Here is a 23,929-nt window from a genome sequence, read left to right on the forward strand (position 1 = left end):
AATTCTATGGCGTGTTTCGTTGTAAAGCTGTGTTCTGCTACTGCCGATTTTTCAATATTTTCCTGTTTTGTCTGGCGAATGTGTTCTTTCAATCTAGTTGAAATCATCCGTTTGGTTTCTCCGATGCAAACTTTTCCACAGGAACAAGGAAAAATCATTCGCCAGACAAAACAGGAAAATATTGAAAAATCGGCAGTAGCAGAACACAGCTTTACAACGAAACACGCCATAGAATTTGATAAAGTTTAAGTACTCGCTAAAGAACCCTATTTCTACCATAGAAAAATCAGAGAAGCTATTGAAATCAAAAAACATCCAGATAATTTCAATAAAGATGACAGCTACAAGCTTCCACAGTCATGGAATCCGGTATTACGTCACCTTGTTTACTAGAAACTACTAGAAACAGCCAGAGCAAGGGGAGTATGCATTCCTGCATTCCACGCGCGCGCCGATGACCTCACCCCAACTATATAGTATACCTGAACGGACTTCTCTGACTTAGTCTCAGCCTAGCCACTGAGGATGCCACTTCATAGTAAGGGCGAAACGTCTGGCAGTGAATTACAACTGACGACGCGGTTGACGCCGAAAACCATCACCATGGAATTCAATGACAACGGCCGCGAAAGCCTACGCATGAAGATAACTGTAATCAATCTTTAAGTCTGCCTCTTCACTAGGCTGGAGACACTAGTCAGCCACTAGATCTGTCCAAAATCACATTGTGAAGCACTTTACGTTTACACTATCAGGTCGCAGCCACCCACCTCGGCAGTAGCGACCCAGTCTTGAGAAGTTGTAATTTGTTTGTCAGCTACACAGGTCTAACTTATGTTTGTCAGTCTTTTCTCTTGTCTCAAGACCGGGTCGCTACTGCCGAGGTGGGTCGCTTTGACCTGATAGTGTAAACGTAAAGTGCTTCACAATGTGATTTTGCACAGATCTAGTGGCTGACTAGAGTCTCCAGCCTAGTGAAAAGGCAGGCTTAAAGATTGATTACAGTAAATCATTGCAACACAACTGGAAAAAACTGAGGAACCTGAGCCAAAACCCATTTTCCTCTTGTGACAAGAGCAGGGAGACATGTCAAGCAAGCATTGATTATTTTGTTACACAATTTACTGTGATCAATCTATTTAAATCCTGTAGTAACCTTATTATTGATACATAGATAATATTCCATGATATTTAGGTATTTAGTTTTGAGGAATGTCTGCTCATAAGTATAAATAATGTAGCCTATTCTCACTTTAACAATTTAAATATTTATAATGAAAACTGATTTGGGGATTTAAATAACTTTGTTAACTTGAATAATGTTGTTTACTTGCTAGATTTAGTTTATCTTATAGCAAAATATGACATACATAATTCAAATATAGGCAGATCTTTTTAATTTTAATCATATAATTAATTGACTCTTATTTAATGATACATTTAGGTGAGTACTTAGTATGTGCCGAAATGCTTGGAAACAGTGAACCAAAGTCAAGTATTTTTATCATAACTGCTGATCCCATTATCATCCCACTTTGAAATTTTTATAATGTATCTACTTACTAGATTACATTCTTTAACATATGTAATTTTCAAATTTTTCAAAAAACACTATCTTAAATTTTTGTTCAAAAACATATTTTGAAATTTTCTAAAAAAATTAATTTTTACCAAAGTAGATCAGATTAAAGGCATTTGAATCCTCTTTAAAATGAGCCATTGCACAACTTGATAGGACCAATAGAACTCATCCTAGACAACATTTTAGATTTGCGCGCACGGTAAAAAACGCCAATTTTTATCATTTTGAAATATTTATACAGTCTAACCTTGATTTAACGAACCTCGATATAACGAATTCCTTGATATAACGAATTTTTTGAAATCCCCTAGAACTCTCCATAAGAAACAATGTATATTTTACCTCTACATAACGAACAAACCATAAGAACGACCTTGATTTAACGAATTTTTCGGGATTTCGGCTAAAATAAGACACCTCAATATAACGAATTTGTCATTGTCAGAACCTCTACATTGCGAATTTAACCTCTGCATAACGAATTGTCTACGTCTTTCCCTCGATATAACAAATCCCCCACCCAATTATTGTTTTGGGAAAGTTTCTTTATCAAATGAAATGGAAAGGCACGTCATCGCTTGCGCTAACATTCGTCAGTCGTCTGCTCCGTTTTACATCTTTGTCTGCTGTCGCTGCGCGCGCTATGTTGCAACTGAGAACTGAACTGATTTCATATTTCATTTACTGAGGACTGATGACAACGTAATGTTTAGTCAGCTGTGATTGGGCGATATGGGATAACTATGGTGAATTGTACAATTTTTGGATAAAGAGAAAACTAAGAAAGAATATAAAAACAAACCCATAGAGAAAGAATAGCAACATCGTTATCTTTACATTCCATTTACGACTGGTTTTATTATCCTTAAGTTGGCTATGATTATACACTTTTATAATGACTTATCTAATAATTTATTGTTTTCAATACGATTTGTTTCAACTAGCAACACCAATGCTATAGTTAATGATTATTATTGACATTCCTCTGTTGTGATAAATCAGTACTGTACTGTAAGTAGCCTACCGGCCTATCGCGAGCAGTAGCTTACAAAACTTTCTACTGTTTTGTTTTGTTCTTTACATGGTTTATGACTACGCAGTACAGTGTTTGGCTAGGTTTTAGGAGAGTTAGAACAAGCTGTGATTTTAAACTTACAGTTTTTAACCTGTACCAAGGTCAATGCCATTGTCATGATTGCGCAATATTCAAGATCCCTCCCCTTTATTATGCCATGCCGGATAATTTAGGTTCTACTGTACAATGTAAACACTGTACTGTAAAGTATTGTAGCCTATGCTACTTTAATTGTATTTTAATGAGGTCAAATCCCGACCTATATATTGACCGACGCTGGTTCTGAACCTCGACTTAGCAAAATTCCTGCAAACCTAACCTCTATATAACGAACCTCGTTTTAACAAAATCCTTGATATAACGAATATTCAGTTCGGTCCCTTCAGATTCGTTATACTGAGGTTGGACTGTATCGTAAAAACTATAATAGATAGATTTTTTTAAAAAAACATATTTGGATTCAGGACTCAAAATACTACAAGTATGCAAAATTTCATCAAAATCCAAGATGGTCAGGTTGAGAGCCTAGTTGATTTGATATGGAATGAATGACCCAAGGGTCATTCCATATGAAATCAACCAATAAAAAATTATTTTCAACCTGACCATCTTCGATTTTGATGAAATTTTGCATACTTGTAGTATTTTGAGTCCTGAATCCAAATATGCTTTTTAAAAAAATCTATCTTTTATAGTCTTTATGATATAAATATTTGAAAATGGTAAAAATTGGCGTTTTTTACCGTGCGCGCAAATCTAAAATGTTGTCTAGGATGAGTTCTATTGGTCCTATCAAGTTGTACAATGGCTCATTTTAAAGAGGATTCAAATGCCTTTAATCTGATACCAAACTCAACCTACTTTGGTAAAAATTAAATTTTTTTTTTAAATGTCATAATATGTTTTTCAAAAAATTTAAGATAGTGTTTTTTGAAAAATTTGAAAATTAGATATGTTAAAGAATGTAATCTAGTAAGTTATAAAAATTTCAAAATGGGATGATAATGGAATCAGCAGTTATGATAAAAATACTTGACTATGGTTCACTGTTTCCAAGCATTTTGGCGCATACAGCGTGTAAGTTCTAACCTAAATGTATCATTAAATAAGAGTCTATTAATTATATGATTAAAATTAAAATATCTGCCTATATTTGAATTATGTATGTCATATTGTGCTATATATAAACTAAATCTAGCAAGTAAACAACATTATTCAAGTTAACAGAGTTTCCGTCAACCTTTGAACAAACATGGACCAATGGGTTTTGGTTCAGGTTCCTCAGTCTTTTCCAGTTAGTTGTGTTGCAATGATTTACTGTAATCAATCTTTAAGTCTGCCTTTTCACTAGACTGGAGACACTAGTCAGCCACTAGATCTGTGCAAAATCACATTGTGAAGCATTTAACGTTTACACTATCAGGTTGCAGCGACCCATCTCGGCTGTATCGACTCGGTCTTGAGACAAGAGGAAAGACTGACAAACATAAGTTAGACCTGTGTACCTGTCAAACAAATTACAACTTCTCAAGACCGGGTCGCTACTGCCGAGGTGGGTCGCTGCGACCTGATAGTGTAAACGTAAAGTGCTTCACAATGTGATTTTGCACAGATCTAGTGGCTGACTAGTGTCTCCAGCCTAGTGAAAAGGCAGACTTAAAGATTAATTACAGTAAATCGTTGCAACACAACTGGAAAATACTGAGGAACCTGAGCCAAAACCCATAGGTCCATGTTTGTCTGTCTTTCCTCTCGTGACAAGAGAGAGAGACAAACAAGCATTGATAATTTTGTCACACAATATACTGTGATCAATCTATTTAAATCCTGTAGTAACCTTATTATTGATACATAGATAATATTCCATGATAGCCTAATTATTTAGTTTTGGGGAAATGTCTGCTCATAAGTATAAATAATGTATTCTTACTTTAACAATTAAAATGTTTTAGTGAAAACTGATTTGTGGATTAAAATACCACAAACCACATTTCTGTAACTTCTATTTTGATATGTCAAAAATTAAAAAAAGTTACGGAGAATTTTCAAAATGTCCGTCCGGTTATTTTTTAACTTTGCAAGGGTATTTTTTAAATATCATAGCAGTCAAATAAAGGAATTGGATTATGGCTGCTAATAATAACTAAAGCTCAAAACATCTGTTTTCATTAGAAAAATCATTTTAAAAAATCTATATATATAATACGCTAAGCCGATTTTTGTGGACAGAACTCCTCCCTCATTTTTGGACCGATTTTAATGGTTAAAAAGTCAAAATAATGGCCCTGATCTGTAGTTTTGCAAAGTGTTTTTCATTTTTTGAAATCTTTATTAGTTTGGGCAGGATCATCCATCAAAGTTGGGTTTTCTCCCATAAGATTAACATAGAGGAATCCAAATATTTAATTGGAAACTTTGTCTCCACTAATTTGAGAGAACGGCTGGGCGTAGAAACTTGGTAGAGGTGTCCAAAGAAAGGTCTTGGTCTCTAGATGAGTTATCAAAAGAAAAACGAAGGCAATCCCGTTAGGGCTCTGTCCCAGAAGCCCTTAAAGATTCCTCCACAGATTTGTTTTCATTTTGATCATGTGGATAATACTTTTGAATTAAACAGCTGTTAATTCTTAAATTGCATTTCAAACAACGCACGTTTATTGGGAGTTATTGAATTGTACAAAAGAACTATTTGCAACACTATTATTTAGGCTACTGATTTTAAAATTGATTTTCTTCTTTATCATGCCATGTTCTGCAATATAACGTTCCATTACGAAATCAGTTGACAATCATTTTATAGTAACTCACTTACAATTATTCCGTATTGAACTATCATCTATTGTAAGGGTTGGTGTCTGCCTTTATTACCACTTTTGCCTATATTTTATCATATTGTAGACGGATCATCATAGGTTAATGAGATTATTGTCATAGATGTTTTCAATCATTGGAAAAGTCTTTGATTGTGTAATACAATACAAGTGCAGAAGGGCACGTTGTCCATATGAGCCGTGTCCATATTTTGTTAAAAATAATATTTGTGTACAGCAACTGGATAAAACATTTTACAATATTTATGTAGAAATATGTGCATGATTTAAAAAGTCATTAAACTGGAAAACTGCAATTTACTGCAGACTTTTCAGAGAGGTTACTTCGATGTATTCATTCAACTTAGTAAAAACATAATAAGGGTATGTATACAAATAAGAACTTCAACTTTAAGAGAGCCTTTGATTGTTATTGGACTAACAAAAAGGGTTCTGCATGTTAACTATCGCTACTCAGCAACAAAAACAGTTTAATTTGTCTCTAAAAAATATATTCGTAAGTGGAATGAGCAGCAGCCTAAAAATACTGTGTAACTTATACCGTTACAAAATGCCCAAACTCGCATTTATAATTCGGCTTATATTTCTCCAACAGATTAATTATCTGTAGAAGTTCATTGAGTTCTTATCATGTCTAATAACATCCTTAAACACAGAAACCTTGCCTAGAATGGTACCGGTACCTATCTTTGACAAATTATTTGCAGTGGCCTATATTACGGACCGTGGCCCACTAGGTTGGTAGCATCATTGAAAATAACATGACATTTTGGCTGTAAAAATGGCACAAAGAGTAAATACTATGCAGCTACTGTAATGGCAGAAATAAGGCCATATTACTTTTAAACTAGATAACACAATACCTTTATCAGATACGTTGATTAATGCATTTAAAAGTCAATATTTACGTAGCCAATTTTCAGTATATTCTTTGCTTTTTGAAAATGCCACTTTGCTATGTTATTTGCATTATTTGTTGCCAATGAAGCCGTACGCCAATATAAACGAAAAGGCCCCTGACCGTCGATTTCGACGGGTTTCTCCTAGTAACATTTAGAACCTAAGTATTTTTTTTTTCTCATGTCCGGGAAATTTTGCTCCAGAACTAAGGTTCACGACGCCATAAGTAAGGGTCAGCAAATTGGGTAATTTTTTCTTTATTTTTTTTAAAGTTATTACTGCTTATAAAGTAATCAAAGCAGGTATTTTCTTAATCCGAGATAAATGGATTCAATTATGGTTTTAAATCATAAACTTACTGGGTTTGCTGCTGTAGACATGGAAGTTTGGACGACTTTTTTTTACTAAAAAATTTCAGTGAAAAATAAGTATTTTTAGGCTAATTTTTTGTAGAACCATAGTACCTATGCACTATTAACTTAAATATATTTTTTTTTAAGCAGAGTATTTATCTGGGAATAGAAAATTATAATATACATTATCATTTAAAGATAAAATTAATATGAAAAAAAAATAAAAAATATGAAAAGTGGAAAGTTTGTTCAAAGTAGCCCCCATGTTCAAAGGTTGACGGAAACTCTGTTAACTTGAATAATGTTGTTTATTTGCTAGATTAAGTTTATATTATAGCAAAATATGACATACATAGTTCAAATATAGGCAGATATTTTTAATTTTAATCATATAATTAATAGACTCTTATTAAATTATACATTTAGGTTAGTACGTACACGCTGTATGCGCCAAACGCTTGGAAACAGTGAACCATAGTCAAGTATTTTTATCATAACTGCTGATCCCATCATCATCCCATTTTGAAATTTTTATAATGTAGGTACTTACTAGATTACATTCTTTAACATATCTAATTTTCAAATTTTTCAAAAAACACTAGGCCTATCTTAAATTTTTTTTCAAAAACATATTTTGAAATTTTCAAAAAAATTAATTTTTACTTAGGCCTAAGTAGGTTGAGTTTGGTAGCAGATTAAAGGCATTTGAATCCTCTTTAAAATGAGCCATTGTACAACTTGATAGGACCAATAGAACTCATCCTAGACAACATTTTAGATTTGCGCGCACGGTAAAAAACGCCAATTTTTACCATTTTCAAATATTTATATCATAAAAACTATAAAAGATAGATTTTTTTTTAAAGCATATTTGGATTCAGGACTCAAAAAACTACAAGTATGCAAAATTTCATCAAAATCCAAGATGGTCAGGTTGAGAGCCTTGTTGATTTGATATGGAATGACCCTAAAAAAATTTTTTGAAACAAAAATTCCTTATGTTTTATGTATGATATTAAAGCCCATGATTTTCCAAACAAAATGGTATATAGAACATTAGAATTAACAAGCTTCTCAAATCCGTTTTAATAAAACCTTGCAAATGCGCCAAAAACAGGTGGACATTAAGGCCTAATCTATGGACACTTGGAGGGTTAATCTGTGACGTTAGGTACAGACTTTGAAAAATTGTTGAATGTTCAATTAAAGAAATCGTAATCTAGTCACTGCCTTGTTCATAAGTATTTCTTTAGATAAACTTAGGTAATAATGTTTCTACTGAATTATATCTTGTATCTATTTTTCTGTAAGTGCCGTAACTTAGTGCTCACTGTGCCATCTAAATGACCTTTGTATCTTATTTGATGTTTTGTTAATGCCTGATTTGTTTATGTACAGTACTGTAATTTATCTTTGACTTGTGTTTTTGCAGCATGTAGGCCTAACTTAATAGACTTCATTGATGTAAGTTATCCAAATGCATGTAGGCCTAGGCCTAAGTACATGTCTACTGGAATAAAATAAGTTATTGATTCTTGAATTTAAAAAGTTATAACTTAGTTAGGGTCTAAACTTAGGCTAAGTTTAAAAGGACATCAGGCCTATTTTTGCTGCATTACATCTAGGCCTAAGTTTACCTAGGGCCTACTTGGCTTAACTGGCAGCTAGGCCTAGGCCTAAATTATCCACCTTACCCCAAGTTACAACTTCATAATACCCTAACTTGGTAACTTAGGTAGCCTACTAGCCTAAGTTATAAAAGCCCAAACATAATCTGTGCTAAGCCTAAACTTAGGCCCAAAAACTTGTACTATGGTATCCTTATTAGGCCCTACTTATTTATTGTGTTTCTGCATCTTTAGTTAGGCTAAGATGGCTAGCCAGGACAATAAAATAAATTAGTTAGCCTAGGCCTACTAAATGTGTTATCCCTAGCCTGATACAATTTTAAAAATATATATATATATTTAGTTAAATCATCACAGCAATCTGAAACGGATATTAAAAGATTGCCAACCACAGAAAAGGTTTGACCATTCCTGCAAGTAGCCATTGAAAGCCCTACCCTTCTCGCATTCTAGGGTTGTTAAGGTAAATTTTCGTAAAAAGTAACTATATTAAGTGATTTCACAATAAAATAAGGTCGTAAAAGGCATTCTACGATGAACAGAATAACTGTGAGTACATCCCTTCGTTAAAGGAGCAAATATAAGATTTTGCGTTTTGGGGTGGAAAAGCGCATTGCCGTTCCAGATAAGACTACGCTGTAGGTGTAAGGGATCTCTGAAGAAATTAAGTACTTACCACGACGTACAGGATCTTAAGTTGTCTTGAACAGTACAAAATATTCGTAAGTTCCGTTAGTAATAGTGGTAGTAAAGTAAAATTTAGTACCTTAAAGACTCTCTTACACTCATGGCGGAAATTGTTGAGACCGAACAGACCTAGCACAATCATTTTCGCGCCGAGCTCAAGAAATGGCGACTTCTTGTTCAGCCAGCGGTTAATATTTCAAATCAGTAGCAATTACCTCACGCCAAAATATTTTAAAACTGACCAGTGAGCTCACTTTAGCGAATTGTAAACTAAAAATATATTTAGAAATATATTTTACAACAAATATTAGCAAAACTAGATAATTTCTAAACACGTTGATAATTACTCAGCAGAAAATCGAACGATTAAGACGCAGCTTGACTACCGCAGTAAATACTAAAATGAAATAGTTAATAGACTGATCCAGTAGGGGTGGATGTAGCACGGACAACTGGAAAGTAGTGATAATCTGAATAGCCCATTACTATAAGAAATGTATCTTACTTTAACAGGGTGTTGTGTATTGTCAAAGGTTTTATCTATAAATAGTACTGTACACATTAGAGCACAATTATTGAAATAGGCACTACGAGACATATATTGAGGTCAACGATTTTACTCATTATGCACCGTGGCATCATGTTTATCCACATGAAAGGCCCTCCACCACCACCCCCACCGTTATGTTCTTCAATATTAGCTCGAGTGCTGACCATTGCGAGCGCAGAGTTGTACGATCTGATGTTCTCTTTCTAGTTTCTGCTCAAATGATTTGCTCCATTATAAGTAGGCTCTGGATATAATAGATTTCTCGGTATGGTGGTAGATTCATTTTAGCGAATTTCCCATTTAGGGAATAAGCTATTACCGTAGGTCTCATGGTAAGGCCTAGACCCGGGACCGATTTACTTTTTCATTTTGATGTCCCTAGAGGCCAAAAACACCAATCGTTCAAATTTGTATAAATGTATATATATATATATATAGAGAGAGAGAGAGAGAGCGATTTATATATATATATACGTCCGTGAACGCGATAACTTGAGTAATTTTTGTCCGATTTTGATTAAATTTGATTTAAAGGTATAAAGCGGGATAAACTTGAATGAGTTCGCGAACCAGCATGATCGGACCATGGGAACGGGGGGTTTTATGGGGTAAAAATTGGGGTTTCTCACTTTTGACCCTCAAAACACAAAATTTCCCAATTTCTCTTTAGACCTTTTTAAAGAGCTTAAAAAAACAAATAATTTAGTATATAAAAGTATTTTTTGTTCGGTATTAATAACGGAGAAAATTAAAAAAATTGTAAATTTAAAATTCCCATGTTAGGCCTATTCTTATGGAGAGTATTGTCAAATAAATGTTGTAGTTTGCTTGTTTATGGATATATTTTGATCAAACTTGGCAAATTTAATTATTTTGTACTAAGCTATCAATATTTTACTAAAAAAACACACTTAATTAGTTTCCTTGTAGCAGCGAACCTAGGTAATCGTTAAACCTAATGTTATTAAAATATATTTAATTGAAAATCAATTCAGACAAATGGAAATTCGCTTAGTCGGCAGGTTTGCTGCGGCAGGGGTATTCTCCTTCTCAAAATGCCTCGCTGTAAACACAGGTCATTGAGAGGGCCAATTGAGAACGAAAAGTCGTTTTGGGGTAGTGTTAAGGCGCATTTGTAACCTAATAGTTGAGATTGTCCTGGGTCAGGTGCTGACTGTGATGAGTTTAGCGGGAGTATGTTTTATCTATGGTTAAGCCTATTACGCGCCACTGTTCTGTACCTGCGGTAGTTATCACGATTACGCCTCCTGTCTATGTTTCGTTGTCGTTATTATTGTAATTCATCTAATTATAACATACTTACATTACTTTAGTTAAGTGCAATTTTGTGTTAACTTATCATTGCATATCAGAGTGTTAAGTATATAATTATCATCCTTATAGATCAGCTGAAGACAATGTTGATGTTATTTTTGTCCGGTCCCACTGGTGTCGTGATGTTGTTAGCAATTTGTTCATTATTATATTAATACTAGTTCAACCAAATTAACTGATTTAATTATAAACAATAGATTGTCGTCTTATTTATTTATTAACGCGAAGTACACATTATAAAATTAACCCTATAATAAACAAAATGTCATCGTCACTAGTACTTAGGGTCACTAAAATATGAAGTCCCCATAAACAAATAAGTTTCAGATTTTACAATGGAATGAGAAGTACACTTGTGTTAGTTATTCTATGATTCTTTGCAATATGGTAATATCCATAAACGTTTCCATAGTATTACATAATCAATGATCATAGAAACCTGAGCTGACCACACGGTGATATGTAGCAGCCATCGATGGTAGCAGCATGGTAACGGCCAGCCTGGAGACTTTATAAATTAAAGGACTTCTTCTTCTTTCCAAGGCCGCTCGTTTCCTGTTTAAATAAACAAATAAATAACATCAAACGGAATTTAACAACTTTCTTTTGTTATTGTTTCTGTTTTAGAGCAATCTCAAACATCAAGAGAAATCATAGATTGAAGCTGAAATCAATTACAATGAATGCAATCAAATGAATTTATTATGTTAATGCAAATGTGGAATGAATATAACTTTATTTACAAAAGTAACTTGCATAAATGAATGGTTTCAAATAAGAGCTGTTTGGAAACACCAAAGAAACAAAACATGGATTATAATTTATCTTTACACCCAGATCTTATTGATGACATGATTGAAGAATTGTTTGAGATTGACATCATTAGTCAAGATCAAATTAAAAAGTTAAAATGTTATGATAAACCCACTCATGTTGATCCAAACATTTTAATGGAAGTAAGACATAAAGAGGTACGTTTAGAGTTAAGTTTACAATAATATTGGTAGGTTGAGTTGGAAATGATTATTTTAACTTTGTGATTGGTAAAGTGATGCCTATTAAGTTATGTAACGTTCTGTTATTTATAATGGCAAATAAATATTTTTAACATTTCTTTTATACTTAGTGATCTTGAAAGAAATGCTAGAGAATAAGTATAAGTTAACTTATTCTTGGGGTGTGTGAAGCAACTTTTTTAAAAAACAAATGAAAGCAAAGTGGTCTCGAACTTATATAGCCTAGGCCTAAGTTATAAGCTAACTTAAAATTAATTAAAATTGAGTTAGGCCTAGGCTACCTAACTCAAGTAAAAATAACTTACTTAACTGTATACTGAAGCATTGTTATAAGTTACAATAAATTAAAGGATACAGAGAAAATTCCACAAAAACTGTCGGCCTAAATTTAAAATTCCCATGTTTATTTTATTTATTTATTGCAAACGGATTTCACCAATTTACAATATATATTGAATTACAAAATGTTACGGTACTCATAGTGAATGAATATACTTAGTAACAAGCAATATTGAGGATACATGCAAAAACTAGGACAGTAAAAAAACTAGGAGTACCAAATTATGTTGTTTATTCAGATTTTATGTAGGTAATATAAATAAAAGGATTCGACAAAAAATCTGTAGCATGAAACAGGTTAAATTAAAGTCTAACAATAGGCTAGCAAGAAAAACATTTGTTAATACAGTACCACAAAAATACACATATTTTATATTTATAAGTTAAGTTAACTATAGCTGTTACCCACGGGCTTTACCCCTTTGACTTCATAAGTATTAACAAAACTATTGATTGGTTAAGTTAAGCTGAAATAAACAAAACAGAATACAGTAATACAAACAAAATAAATAATCACACCTGATTTTAATAAGGTAGCCTAATAAATTTTAAGAATAATAAACAAATAAGTACATCAGCTGAGGTATTTTTAACATTACCCTAGGTATTTTAAAGTTAGGTTTCCCTTTGGAAAGGAATTACGACCTTAAAGGGCAATTTATGAAATAATCGTTTGGAGTTTGGATAGATTTGCGCAAGGTTTCTCGTCATGACGAACACTTGTAAGTATATGTTTAATGGGAGTGTGACTTTTAGTTTTCTCAATAGTTAATGGGTACTTTGGGATTTATATATATGGATTGGACTCCTGGCTTCTTAATTACCTCAACATTGACAGCCTATGATAAGAGGCTAACTTATCATGTTTAAAAAGTCCATGAATTTTATGTCAATTATAAAAAAGAAAATGGGGGACCATGTTTTACCTTTTTTACCTTTTATCTTTGATGTCTTCACCACAGTCCGTAGATCGGGGAATCGTCATGGTTCTTTCTGTCTGGACACTGGACGGGTTTTCACGAAGTGAGCTGACGTGTGAGTGTAAGAATTTTCTTCTATGTAGCCTACTCATTGATATTGTATGGTCTATTGGTGAGGTATTTTTTCAGTTGTCGGACAAATGTTTTGTTGTTGTGTAGAATTCGTTGTGGTGGAAAATTGTAAAATTTTGATCCAGTATATTGTGGTGTAGGCCTATTGCTGAATTTAGAGAGTCTGTGTTGGGGTAGATCTAAGTTTGCTTTGTGTCTTATTGTGTGTAAATAGTTTTTGTCTGCGGACTGCTGTTAAGTTTATGGAGTAGGCCTAAATGATGGGGTCGGTTTCTAGGATTTAAAGTGATGTGATGTTAAGGCAGATGAAGTGTGTGGTTTGCAATGTTCATACGGGTCCAACCTCAGGATTTTTCTTACGGTCTTTTTCTGTAGAATTAGTAAATATTCTTTTGAGATTTTATACTTTTTTGATAGTTATGGCCCCTCTCTGAACTTTGCACTTGGCCCTGCACCACCCAGGCCAGCTTGACATGAACATTTTATAACTGTTGATCAAATTACAAACTTGTTCATTTTCTATGAACTTAAGAAAAATTGTGTTTCAGGTGAAGAAAGAATCTCTGGTTGATATTAGTAACGAGAAGAGTATTCAAGATGAAACTAAAGTGTGAGTAAGCATCCTACTGTTTCTTATAGTTATACATTTTTAGTATTATAAAAACTGCTGTTGGACATTTTCTTTTGGTGTCATTTTAGCATCTAGGCCTAAGTTACAGTTGTAGACTTGTGCTGGTCAAGACAGGGCCCTTGACAAGACGATATTCGGCAGTATTCTTTATAAATTACACTGGTCTCTCTCTTTAAAAAGGTCTAGGGAGAAATTGGGAAATTTCGTGTTTTGAGGGTCGAAAATGAGAAAAACCATTTTTTACCCCATAAAATTCCCCGTAAAACCCGGTTCCCATGGTCCGATCATGCTCCAATTACGCATTCAAGTTTATCCCGCCTTAGAGGCCTACCTTTAAACCAAATTTCATCAAAATCGGACAAAAATTACCCAAGTTATCGCGTTTACGGACGTATATATATATATATAGGCCTATATATAAATTTGAACGAATGGTGTTTTTGGCCTCTAGACACATCAAAACGAAGAAGTAAATCGGTCCCGGGCCTAGGTCTTACCGTGCCACCTACGGTAATAGGTACTTCATCCCTATAAGGAAATTCGCTAAAAGTATTTTTTGGATCCAATTTGATTATACAACAGTTTCAATGGATTCTCAATTTATAAACATTTTACTTCCGACCCTGATATCTTAGCCTGCAAAAAAAGGTAGGCCTAGATATTTTGTATTTGTTTTCATTATGGATGCAAACTTAAAAAGATAAGTTGATTTTGGAATTTCTAAATTTGTAAATTTAGAGATTAGGCCCTACAAAACCACCTAGACCTTTTCTTAGATAGCTCATACCGTCTTACTGTACTAAACATTTTCTTTTTAAAAATAAATGCCATAACAAGGTCTTAAGTAGTAAGAACAAGATTAATAGGACTTTTTGATGTAAATATCCAAGACTGTTACCTGTATCCCAATTGATAATTTAGGTTTTAATTTAATTTGTAACAAATTAAATTTCTATATTACTCAAACTATCTCCTAGCCACTATAAGTAAATTAAATAGTTTATACTTAAATTAATCAGAATACATTTAAATTTATCAGACTAGCATTTTAATCAATAAATTAAAGTCTTAAAATAAGTGTTATTTGGTTATATTACTTAATTCTAAACTTTATTATCTTTTAGGGGATGTGGAGTTTTACCCTGGAGTATTAAGAACTTAAATTTGTTTGTAAAGACAATTGTTTTAAATTTTCAGGAAGAAAGTGAACATTCATCAAGATCCTAGTATAAAAGTGAAAGATTTAAAGACTATCGACAAGGAAATTTCTAATACCAGAAAGTGCTTAGAAGATTTCAAAAAGAAACTTGAACAGAAAAATGAAGATTTACAACATTCAATTCTAGACTTAGAAAAGGAAGAAAAAAATAATGGTTTTGATGAATGTTCAGACAAAAAAGAACACTATTATTCTTCTGTCGTAGAAAAACTGAATAGAGAGGAAAATGTGAAATTTTTCAATTTACATCTTGATTGCCTTGAAGATGCCATTCAGAAGAGCCATCCAGTAGATAGTGTGGAAGCCTGGATACCTGTTGAAGTGAAATCGCCAGTGGTAAATGTCACAACATTCAGCGAATATGATGTCATTCAAGGTTTACTTGATGATACAGAGGAAGTACAAAAGGATTTACAAATGTATGAGTTACAAACAGATTATTCATCAGAAAAACTAACTATAGGCCCACACAGCAATTATATACTAAACAGTTCCCCAACTTTTAATGTCAGTATTACTCTCGATGATAACAAGCTATCTTCAAAACAAAGAGAAACTATTCAAAAGGCTGTAAGGACATGGAAGTTGTATGTCAAGAAGATCAAAATACAAAAGTGGTATAATTTAAAAGCATCAAAAATAAAAATCAATTTGCTTAAGAAATATGTTTCTCTGTGGATATTTTACACTAAACAATCCAAGCATAGAAAGGAAACATGTTTGACTACAACCTCTGATACCCTAGAGATTGTACCTACTAAATGTTGTTTTAATCAAAAAAGGTTTGGTAATTTGTACAAAACTGAATCTGAGGTGCACCAAGAGCAAATCAAGATCAATGAAGTAAAAACCAAACCTGTTATCAAGGCAAAAAAAAATGAAACTGTTTCCAAAAAAGTGGTTATCTCCTCTAAAGAAAGAAATCAAGCAAGTAAATCAAACCGACTAGAAAATTCATCAGATAAAATCGAGATTCATGTGAAAACCTTTACACCTCAAGATGTTGGATTGGCACAGCAAACTAATAGTGTAAGTCAAGGTTGTAAAAAACCATCAACAAATCGAGACCATGAGACCAAAAATCTTACTTTCAGAAGTATGGGGGAGCCAATAATACACAGGTTTGAGGCTCAAGAAAAAATAATCAAACAACAAAGGGAAGTGATAGAGAAACAGAACCGGATTATTTTTGATTTGCAAGCAAAGTGCTTAGAAATCGAATCCAAACTGAATTGGACCTTAGCAGAGAGACAACTAGCAGAGGCTGAAAATTGCAACAAAATAGTTTCTAAGCATTTGGCTATAACTGACCGAAAACAAGAATGTAACTCTGACAGCAAATATTCAAAATCCAAGGTTGAAGAGATGCTGAACACCAATAGCAAAACACAGAATAAAAGTGATAAAATTGTAAAAAATATGCTAGAAAGACAAGCCTATTGTTCTCAGTTGGCTGAACAAACAAAACAAAGAAAAAAGCGAATAGAAGAAGAAAAGGAGAGATTAAAATTAGAGCTAGAAGAGAAGCAAAACAAAGATAAGGAAGAGGAACGAAAGAATAGAATCATGCAAAAAAAATTGGAACAGGAAATAGCCAGAGAGAAAGAAAGAAATGCTGTTGCTCTTAAGAAAAAGGAAGAGGAACTTTTGGACAAAGCTCTTAATCATTATACCTATAAACTGAAGCACAACACTTTTATCATAATGAAATCAAAACATTTAGAACTTTTGGCAAAATATGAATACAGTGACAGGTTTTATAAACATAAAGTAGTACAGAAAATGTTCCATATTTGGAAAGACAAAACTAAACATAGTATTCAGAGGAAGAATGAGTTTGCAGAGCATTACTACAATGATAAAATACTGAAGTTGGCTTGGAACGTACTTAGAAAGGTAATATAACCTTTTAATTACTACGAATAACACTTGAATGTTTATACACATGCTGTATGTATAAGTGTGGATCTCAAAAATAGGATACTTCTTTTAAAAAAACTAAGATACACTTGGTTGTGTTGTACTTGTAATGCTCGCCTTCAAATCCAAGTTTTCTTTAAGATAAGAAATTGAAGCCGGATTTTCCTAGGCGCGGAAGTGGAGCACGGAACACGTAACGCGGACTCCACTTGTCTTAGGCAATTAAATGTTTCTGTTTTCCTGAAGCGGAGCGCAACACCATGTTAATCTCTTTTCCGCTTTTCGCGCTCCTCTTCCACACCTAGGAAAACCCGGCTTTACTTATAGCTACCATTGGGCTATTAATTAGGGATACTTCCTAACAGTATATTGGTGAATATAGTAACCAGGATTAGGCCATATTTAAAAAATAAAAAAACAAACATATTTCTGGCTAATAAGACACAGTGTTTAGTGATCATATTACGAGAAAATCCCAAGAACAGGTCCGAGATAGTTAGAAATCATTATTATAGATTTTGGTTACAGACAGGATATAATTTTAACACCACTTACCAACAGTGGCGGCGACAGCCGATTTCATGCCGAGCAGAGCCTGGCCTACAAGCTTGTGAGATCAAGCACAAAGTTAGTAAATCAAGCTCGAGTCAATTTTCTTAGTACTCAATACAGTAATGCCCAATTAAAAGTAAAAGCTTTTACGTCCGCAAGGATCATACTCACGAAATTGAAAGATTAGGCCTACGCTTTTTTCCGCAATCGCGGATGTCGACGAGAACATTTCCCTGCGGGTGACATTGGTGACAATGACGATGTCTCCGCGGCCACAGGAGGTGTTCAATATTTGGCCGCAATTGGGGAAGACGATAATGACGTTTCTTTTCCCTTGAGAGATATATCTAGGATTTCACTGCGATTGCGGAAAAATGATTTCCCCATCACCACGGGTCGCGGTAGATATTAAGGATTGGGCCGTAAACGCGGGAGACGATAATCTTGTTATCTGATGATGCCATACGTTTGGTTGCAATCACGGTAGACTATTATAATGTTTCTTCCATGGCTACAAGAAGTATTCACGATTTTTCTGTGATCATGGAAGACGATGATGACGCCTCAGGAGATGCCGTGCCAAGCTAAAGTGTAAGTTTAGGCAGTAATACGTGGGTGTGATAATGTGTTTAACAATTATTGGGAGAGGGGGGCCCGGCAAACAAACTTTGGGGGGGGGGGGCACGGGCTCTTATCGCCGCCACTGTTACCAACAAAATTACTATATCTTACAAATACATTTTTTTCATACAAGTTTTTATACAAACATTTTTCCATTGATCAGATTTAGTTGTTTTAAAACTTCTTTCACTACTTGGCAGTTGAGAAAATCATGTATAGATAATAGCGATAGGTAATCAATTGAGTATGTGATTGTACACTTTATTTGTGTCGATTGAGCTCATCTTCTTATTTATATGTGGAATTACGGATTGATATTATTTAAGCCTAATTTGCACTTTTCAGCTTCATTTGGACTACAAGCGTAGACTACAAGTCAGCGAGGATTTGTATAACTTGAAACTTCAAGAACGAATGTTCCACAGATGGCAAACATTTGCAGCTCAACAATTTTTACAGGCTTGTTGTAAAATTGAACTTGCTGAGCGACTACACCAGCGGTAAGTGTACCTTGGAAACAAAAATAACAGATGAATAATAACGATTCAAGAAATATTGAGTTAAGCATATTTGGTTGTGTGGATTATCAAAGGTAATATATAATATTTTTACTGTAGTCTAAATTAGGGGCTTTGGCCCCTACAGGCCACTAGTTTTACAATAATTGTCGTGAAATGTGAATATGAGATATTCTCTGCAGCGGTGAGTATTACTTATTGGAGTTTTACTGTTATACTAGTATTTCTGATTGATTGATTGATTCACTAAACACTACTAATGAGTTGTTTCAGAAAAGGTGTTCTATAGTTCAGCTAGCTTAATTTGAGAAATCCAGACTCCAAAGGCTCATGTATATAAGCAAAAAGGTTAAATGAAACTGATGTTATGTCTAATTATAGAACTTCTTCAGAGAGTAGCTTGGTATGGTACAAAATGTTTGAAGTGGAAAAAAAGCTGAGAAAAGCAGACATTTCTCATAAATTTACATCTTAAAAATATCCTATAGCCTACTAGGACTCGATATTAATAAAGATAAATAAACCCTTGGAATATTTCTCAGAAGAACTAGGTGACATGGTTTTTGTCTCAATGCAATCATTCTGTTTCTAGACATTTGCTGAGACACTATTTTCGCTACTGGAGAGAACTTCCTAGACTCATGTTCAAAGAGAGAGAGAAAGAACAACGCCGTCGTCGTTGGCGTGAGACTGTTCAACAGCTGATTCCTGACTTTACTCCTGCCTATGTAGATTAAGCTAACAGGTTAAAACCTCAGAACAAACAAGGGGCTAAGGTGGTTATATGAATCGTTGATTTGATTGAATGTAACATGTTTAACAAATTGGAAATACTTTAGGGTTGAAAAAAAACTTACAGTTTTCAACAACAATTTATTAACATCCTAAAACAGCTTATCTCTTCTAAATGCCAACATCAATGAGGAATGTAGAGAACATAAGTAATAAAATAGATTAATTCATTTCAGATATGTAACATGGTATAATTACGAGGATGAGTTCAAAACCGTGAGTCCGATCCAAACTCTACGTTCCTTGTAATGTGCTTGTCTAAAAATTAAACTGCAAATTAAATAATTTTAAATAATTAAATTAATTTTTTAAAATAATTAATCAATCAATTTTGTATGGACTAATGCAAGTATCTGTTCACTTTTAGATACTGTCAAGAGTTCATAGTAGCATTGACTATTGGATACTAGAAAAAGTAAATGTACCTAATAAAGAAAAAAAACTTTGTATTATCGGTACAATTTTAAAGTAATAAATAACTTTTCTAAAAATTTTCTACCACACTGCTATTGTTGTTATTACAATAATGATTTGAAAAAAGCACTCAACAAGTGGTTGCCAGAAATCCTAAGTCTTGTGAATCACTGACTTGCTACTACTATATTTGGATAAAACAATGTAAACTAATAAACTATAGTCCACAAGTTTCAACCAAAGCTCTAGACCTTTTCAGATTGACTAGATGAAGTTAAAAAAACACCGTCTTGAGCCTGCAAAACTTTCCATTAGTCCCTTGGCGCATATTTACTTTAACATGTTATATTTAATCAATAATACGAGTAGTAGGTACCGTAGCCTACCGTGAACAAATTTATTTAAAAAAAAATTTTAAATGATATTAAAAGCACTAATAGCATTTGAACTCAATTATCTTTGCTCATTAATTTTAATACTATTACACAATGGATGACAAATATATATATAAATATAAATAAATACTATACACTATACACATTGACATAATTTATAATAACTATAACAATTATGACAGAATTTAAACAAACACGACAAGCATCATAAATTAAAATAGCATTGTTTTCTAATCCATGAAAATATTATAGTAAAATCAAATAATGGTTAAAAATAATGGTATGAAATTCATTTTAGGCTGCAAAGTTAGTAATTTTGATCCATACACATTATATTATTAAAGTTAAAAACTAAAAACTATAGAAATGAACTCTTCCTTCTGATAAGGGAACAATCCTATCCTTACCCCCCCCCCCCTTTCACAGTCAACAGTATTAATATTAGGTAATGTTTGCACCCCTCACCCATGAGTAGCTTGTATTCCACTAGGGAGGTGAGCCTATCAACCAGAAGTTGTACAAGAGAAATAATATATTTCTAAAGGTTAATAGCATAACATAAAATAAAGTAAAGTCCTTGATAGTAATGCAATAAATGCATTGTACCTAGGGCTTTGTATAAAAATATGATTGTCAATTTATGTTTCATAAAAAGAAAAATCTAATTAGGCTATATAAAAATATGAAGTATAATTAGTTGGGTAGCAGTTAAAATTTGACAGTAACTCAATTTTATAATAAAAAAATAAACTCCAAACAAATAAACTGATAATAAATTTCTACGCAATGTTCTAAACATTACTAGAAAAGCTGCTTGCAACAGTGCAAGTGTTAAACAAATAGTTGGTCTCTATGGTAGCCTCAGGATTCAATTTCAGGGGAGGGATGCCCCTCTTCTACCTGGTAATGTAAAGCCTAAAAACGTTCAGGCCAAAAAAGGGTCCACCCTGACATTTAGTGGGGGGGGGGGGGGGCGAATCACCCAATCCCTACCTGGGACTGCTACTGGAAATAGAAACTACAAAAACTGTGTCTAAAACACAAAAAAAGGTGTAAACTACAGAATTGTGTTTCTAATTATTAATTTTATTGGTTTTGTATTTTTTGTGTAAAGAAAAAAATCAAGTGAAAAATAAACAGTTTCAGAAACTGACCATACTTTCTTCTCCTCAGGCATAAATCTAAAGCTTTTAATTATAGATCATACAATTCTTCTGCAAACGTAAAAGAACAGTTTTTAAACACTCACAAAAAAACTAATGAAAATTTCAATTTGTCAAAATAATGATGTTGATATAATTCTTAGCTATATTAATAACTTATTAATATATTATTAATTGGAAGGAAGCCTGTTTTTCGTTTGAAATTGCAGTCAGTGACTGTTTAATTTGTGTGAGTCTTGAGTGTTTGTGTTTATTATGCAATTAGGAACTCTTTCTCATTCAGCTATGCCTGCTAATAACAAGTATTTTACCATCACAGGTCCTTATGCTCATTTTAAATTATTAACCTCAATTTTTCATTAGGTTGGTTTACTATATTTAAAAAAAGCAATAACTTCTGGACGAACGTTCTTACACAGTTGTGATTAGTTAAGTTCACAGTAAATATTTTGAGTAAAACTAAACCAACAAATTTAATCTGACTTTGTAAGAGGTGTTTTTGAGAAACTTTTTTCTGATGTGTTAAATAGGGTCAATCGCCATTAAAAAAAAAATCCTGAATATACTATGGTTTATATATCAAATTCCAGAACCCGACTGGAAAATACATACATAAATACATAACTCGCGGCATTTGTGTTGAGTTTGGGTACATGCCAAATTCAGCAAAATCTTGGTTATAATACTTAACTGATAGTCTTGTTATTACCTGTTAATTTAAATTCAATGACTGGCGTCTGTGTGGTGTGTCTTGGCATTTGCACAACTTCTTAGAAATGAATTATATGCACCTAGACCAACATAGTGAGCAAATATAAACATAGATATGTTTAAATAGTGAAATGGCTAATGGAGTATCACCTGAAAAGGCAACTTTATTGTCAGGTAAATTTGTTTTGTGATGAAAGCTAAATGTTAGAATTCAAATTAATAGTTTGTCAGAACGTAGCTATTCACTTATCCTGATGAGCAACAACAATAAAATAGAAAAGTATAAGGTAATACTTTTGCAGTTAACACAAAGACAAATTTAAAACAAAAAGGAACACATTTTTTTAAGGGTCCCCACATAATTAAGTTTTATGAATGGGGTTAAATATCTTAAAAATGTTTTATTTACTTTTCTTGTCCAATCTTTAAAACTGCTAACTCTTAAAATCAGTTATAAGTTAGGAGTTTTCAAGATATGCCAGATGGGTGCAGACACTCAACTTTCTGACCCAAAAAAAACAATGAGAGGAGGAAAAATTAAATTTAGAAAAACCAAAATTTTACCCCTCAAAGATAAATTAATCCAACAAACACTAAATTTAAAATATGGAAACACTAGTGACTAATATAAAGTCTTTTTCAACCTAAGGCAAGAAGGTTCTTCTGTATGCATATTGTCAAATAAATATTCCCTAAAACTTGTTGTAGTATGTTAAAAAATGTAGTAAACTATTTCAAAGGTCCTGTCAAAAAGCAGTCAGAGTATTTAAACCTTTCTTTGCAGGTTAAAATAAATTTAAGTTAAGCTCTCCTAAACTGTAATTTTACTTTCTAGTTATTTAAAGTGGGTCAATCCAGCAGACTTCTTATGGGTGTGGGAACCCTTAAATGTACAAAGTACAGTTAGTACAGCTTAGGAGCTACATCAACAAATAACTTAGGACAGGGTAAGCGTCGCTATGGCAATTTTGTTCAGCCAGACTTAGCAATCAGGTTGTTTAGTTTTGGCTGGAACCACTCTTCAATGATGGCATTTACCATCTCCTTCAGAACTGCCTTTACTTCATCTATATCTCTGAAAAACACAGAATAGTTGTACAAAATTACTAACCCTTAGAAAGGGATTTTAAATTTAACCATGCCTATTTTTACAGTTCACACTCAATAGCCGAACGGACTCAGGTGGTCGGACACTGCTCTAAATGAGTCATTTTACACTATCAATATCACTACAAGTAATGGCATTTTAGACTCGTCGGAAGGTGACCTAGAAGAGTACAAGTTATTCAACCAAGTACAAGTACCAATCATTCCTCAATAATATTTTTCCTGAACACTTAAAATATGCTGAACTAAAACTTCTTTTCAAAAATGGACATAGACAAAATCCAGACAATTATCGTCCAGTTTTCTTTTACCATTGTTCTCAAAAGTTTTTGAAAAATGTGCTTCTTATCAAATATTTTCATTTCTGGAAACCCACAATATTTTTTCTAACAAGCAGTTTGGGTTTAGAAAGGGTCTCGGCACCATGAGAACACTCTCAGACTTGGTTGAGGAGGTGTCACGGGCCTTGGATGGGTCACATAGCACAATGGGTGTGTTTTGTGACTTATCCAAGGCGTTTGACTGTGTCAATCATGATATA

General features: G+C 33.3%; 3 protein-coding genes across 6 annotated transcripts in view; 1 reads left to right on the forward strand and 2 right to left on the reverse strand.

Moving 5' to 3' along the window:
- The window catches only part of LOC128985483 (protein kinase shaggy-like), a 211,949-nt gene extending 202,779 nt beyond the window's left edge, over nt 1-9,170 (reverse strand). Inside the window, exon 1 of the mRNA XM_054405013.1 lies at nt 9,133-9,170. Coding sequence (XP_054260988.1) covers nt 9,133-9,155 — 23 coding nt within the window. The 5' untranslated portion in view covers nt 9,156-9,170. The remainder of the gene's footprint in view (nt 1-9,132) is intronic.
- Nucleotides 9,171-11,749: 2,579 nt separating this feature from the next.
- LOC128986108 (coiled-coil domain-containing protein 191-like) lies at nt 11,750-19,676 on the forward strand. Its single transcript, XM_054406242.1, has 5 exons — nt 11,750-11,909; nt 13,894-13,955; nt 15,174-17,091; nt 18,634-18,788; nt 19,399-19,676. The coding sequence occupies exons 1-5, from the start codon at nt 11,790-11,792 to the stop codon at nt 19,541-19,543; spliced, it is 2,400 nt and encodes a 799-aa protein (XP_054262217.1). The 5' UTR covers nt 11,750-11,789; the 3' UTR covers nt 19,544-19,676.
- The window catches only part of LOC128986109 (phosphopentomutase-like), a 60,169-nt gene continuing 55,905 nt past the window's right edge, over nt 19,666-23,929 (reverse strand). For all 4 annotated transcript variants that reach the window (XM_054406244.1, XM_054406246.1, XM_054406247.1 and 1 more), the window contains exon 11: nt 19,666-23,356. In XM_054406244.1, the coding sequence (XP_054262219.1) occupies nt 23,254-23,356 (103 nt within the window). In that variant the 3' untranslated portion in view covers nt 19,666-23,253. The remainder of the gene's footprint in view (nt 23,357-23,929) is intronic.

Source organism: Macrosteles quadrilineatus, unplaced genomic scaffold (genome assembly GCF_028750875.1).
Source record: "Macrosteles quadrilineatus isolate MER2022 unplaced genomic scaffold, UCM_ALF_1.0 Scaffold_2__2_contigs__length_208266976, whole genome shotgun sequence".
Taxonomy (NCBI): Eukaryota; Metazoa; Arthropoda; class Insecta; order Hemiptera; family Cicadellidae; genus Macrosteles; species Macrosteles quadrilineatus.